General features: G+C 58.0%; 1 protein-coding gene across 2 annotated transcripts in view; it reads right to left on the reverse strand.

The window, feature by feature from the left end:
• The window catches only part of LOC113210537 (gamma-aminobutyric acid type B receptor subunit 2-like), a gene marked incomplete at its 3' end in the record, with an annotated part of 109,511 nt that overhangs the window by 8,147 nt on the left and 97,605 nt on the right, over positions 1 to 3,759 (reverse strand). For both annotated transcript variants that reach the window (XM_052270299.1, XM_052270300.1), the window contains 1 exon segment: positions 3,093 to 3,278. In XM_052270299.1, coding sequence (XP_052126259.1) covers positions 3,093 to 3,278 — 186 coding nt within the window.

Raw genomic sequence — 3,759 nt, forward strand, 5'->3', positions numbered from 1 at the left:
GGGGGGGTAGTCGGGGCAGGCAGTTTGCACTTTGGACCGCGTTAAACTGATATGCTTGATAAACAAGGCGGTGGCGGCGGCGCGGCTTGTGGTCCGGAGCGGGCCGACCAAGAGCCGAGCGACCCCGGAGGCTTCGAGTGAGGGGCGGGACGACAAACAGAGGGGCTTCGGCTCCGGCGGTGGTCTTACCCGGGCCCCGCCACCGCATCCGGTCGCGCGCGCACCCGACCAGCACGAGCCGGAGCCATTCGTCTCCTCCACGCCAAACAAAGAGCGTATACGGCCCGCTCTCGCCGTGACTAACAGCTCAGGCGGGTGGGTGTAGTGGCCGAGGGGGTTGCCTACCCCGCAGGCACCCGCCCCGCCCTGCCACGCACCGCCACGCCCCGGCGGCAGCGGCGGTGCAGGCACAGCAATTACCGGGATGGTCGAGGGCGGAAAGTTTGTTCAAGTGGCACACGCGGCGCCACGCAGCCAGGGGCTGCCGGTGTGAGGGAGGGAGGGAGAGCGACTCGCCGCGGCCCCAGCCGGCGCGGAGGGCGCGGGGAGGGAGCGAGACAGGTGTATAGGGGGTTGGTAGGTAGCAGGGATTCTCGCACAAGTTGTAGCGGGGCGGCACGGGGCGGGCACGCGCTGAATTTAACGGATACTTTTTCCCTCCCTTCTCTGTCTCTCTCTTTGTCTCTCCCTCTGTCTCTCTCTCCCTCTCTCCCCCTCTCTCCGTCTCCGTCTCCCTCTCCCTCCCTTTCCCTCTCTCTCTCTCGCTCTCTCTCCCATTCACTCTCTCTGGCTGCGGCGGGGGCCTGGAGAGGCAGTGGCAGAGGTTTAGAGAGATGGAGAGAGAGAGAGGTGTTCTGCGTGGCGCCCGAGCCGGGACCCAGCAGCCCCAGGAGGGCGCAATGGCTCGACACGGGCCCGCCCTGACTGCCTCGTTACATGTAGCCACACCCGCCGTGGGCCGGGCGGCAGAGCCGGACGGCCCGGCCTGGGGCGGGGCGGGCGACTCGAGTGCCCCTCTGCCGGCGGGTTTGGGTCCAGCCCGGCAGGACCTTGCTGCTGCTGCTCCTCGACGCCCTTCCTCCCTGCTCTCCCCCGTCCATGCCGTCCTTCGGCTCCTTTGGTTCCCACAGAGTTGCCCCTTCAGGTATACATGGAAGAAAAGGTCCTGGAAAGGAGAAGGGCGGGAAGGGGCATTATTTCTCTTTGTGGCCCTCTTTGGCCGTGCAGGGACCCTGTGCAGCTGGGGGGCGGGGGACCGGACCAGGCGAGCAGGTGAATAGGTGGCTGGGTCACCCTGCTGGGCGAAGGCAACACCCGGCGCACCTTTCTCTCTCCCTTTCGCTCTCCTCTCTCACTCTGACACACACTCTCTCACTACCCCTACCACCCACCGGGGGCCCCACACCAACTCCTCTGTCACCGGGAAAATTTTTCTTTTGGCGTAGCTGTGGGGCTTCGATCGGAGGAAGGGATGGGAGATTAAATATTGGAAAGTTATGAAAGAGACGCAAGATAAGGACCCAACTAATTGAAGAAAAACGCATGGATTATTTTACGTCTGGCCGGGCGGTTCTGGGAACTTTCATGCCTGTGGCATTTAAGATAAAATCGTTTTGCTTCCAAGGAAAACTGCCACTACAAGAATGAAGCGTAAATATTATTTTCCGTCTCTGCTTCATTTACAACTCGTTCTTTGCCATTGTGGAGGCTTTTTTACAACCGCTTATCGATAGCGAGATAAAAAAAGTATAATTAACCCGTACAACAAAATGATTTATAACATATTTCAACAGTGTAACTGCGCACTTTTTTCAACAATTTGAATTACGCTGCGCAGCGTAATAATTGCGCACTTTGGAGTGCTTAGCTTAGAGTGCTCCTCGTCCTGGTCACGGCACACAAGGTGCCACGCCTACTCCACTCCCCCACAGACGGTCAGTCTGCTCGGCGAACCCCCGCGGCCTTGGGGTGGGCTGCCTTACGACTTCCTGCAGGTAGCGTTTATCCCCGCAGGGTTGGGCCTGGATGTGCATCAGCATCATCCCCTCCCCGACCTAACCACCAACCAACGGAAACAACAAATACAAACACCCTCCCCCCCCAAAAAAAAAAAAAAAACAGAGGGGAGAAATGTCGTCGTCCTTTCCGTGTTTGCGATGACTACCTCGTCCAGAACGTTTTACAAACAATTTTGTTTTTGCGGTGCAAAGAACTGAAGAGTTTCAAGCGATCCGCTTTGACTGGGCCACCCCCTCCCCTGCGGCCGCCCGCCCACGCCCACCCCATTGACATTTCCGCAAACATTATTCCACATCGGGTGCTCATCGGGGCCGTCGGAGAGCAAACCGAACGCATAAATCGGCGTGTGCTTTGCCCAAAGCGGCGCGGGGGCGTCCAGCGGCCACGTCGGGCCGCATCAAAGAGCCCGCCCGTGACGCGGGTAATGAAGAGCGCCCAGCAGACTGATTCAGAAGAGCGCTCTCCTCGCTCCGTCTCTCTCGCACCTGTACGGCGCGCCCCGTGAGTGGGAGAGAGACGGAGCGAGGAGAGCGCTCTTCTGAATCTCTACACCGTGGGACGGCAGCTGTAGATGAGGGGGGGGGGGGGGGCGGCAGAGAAGCTGGCTATACGTACTACTCAGTGCCGCTCCTATCTGGCTCAACTCGGCGGCTGACTGCTCGGCCAGGCTGCCACGGAGGCTCCCCTTGTGCTGTCCCCGCCCGGCAGGCAGGCAAGGGTGGGATCAGTCCAAATAAATTACCCCATTACCAAAGTTTACGCAAACGCGATGAATCGACGACGGGTCAGGCCACGCCGCCCGGGGGAGTCTCGTGACGCGACGAGGCGACCCGACACTGCTTTATCCGTCGTCCGCGTGGCGATGCGGACCGACCCCCCCTCTTTCCCCCCTTTTTTCTCATTAACATTTTCCTCTCTTATTCAATACAACAGCTTTCTCCGTCTGACCAATAAAACGTAGCATTCCCCGGCGGCGTCGCTCTGCTTGCGCGGATTTTTCGTTTTGGTATAAACGAGTTATCATCATTATTTAGTCGGTTTCTCTTTTTTTTTCCTGATTGAATCGCACTCACCAGTCCCGAGTCGGAGGGCGTCTCCCCGGGGCTGCGGCCGTAGCTGGACACGAGTAGCAGGCCCTCCACCGCGTCGCCGAGGCTGCCCGCCTCGCAGCTGAAGTCCGGGCTCGTCCACCACGCGTCCTCGGGCGCGCCCTGCAACACCCAGGCGTAGTCCTCGCCGACCACTCCCAGCCCCAGCGCCTGAAGAAGAGAAAAGAGTTGCCAATGTCAACAAACAAGTTTCAAATTTAGGCAAAAAAAATATTAATACCAATTGCAGACAGTCCAATTTTCGGGACTTTTACAAAATTTATAACCATTCCTCATTCCTCTCTTTCTGGTGTATTTTATCAGGCAAGTTCCATAATTCTACTTGGTGTATTTTATCAGGCAAGTTCCATAATTCTACTTGTAAGATATTTTTTTCCCGGAGTACCGGCAGCCCGCTTCCCATCGATTTCCAAAGACTCCGTCTGTTTTATAGCGCCCTGTAATTGGGTACCCGTTTCCTTTGAAATACAAGCAATATCGGCCCTCGAATACAAAAGGGGAGGATGTTTCCGAAGACGTCCGCGAGGCAGGACAGGAGAGAATCACCCTGCTTCGCCCTTCCCCCTCCCTGTCTAAGGTGCCATGAAAAGTATTGCGGCCAAAGTTGGCGGCCTAGGGGAGAGGGGAGGTG

This window comes from Frankliniella occidentalis, unplaced genomic scaffold (genome assembly GCF_000697945.3).
Source record: "Frankliniella occidentalis isolate FOCC.00 unplaced genomic scaffold, Focc_3.1 Scaffold116, whole genome shotgun sequence".
NCBI lineage: Eukaryota > Metazoa > Arthropoda > Insecta > Thysanoptera > Thripidae > Frankliniella > Frankliniella occidentalis.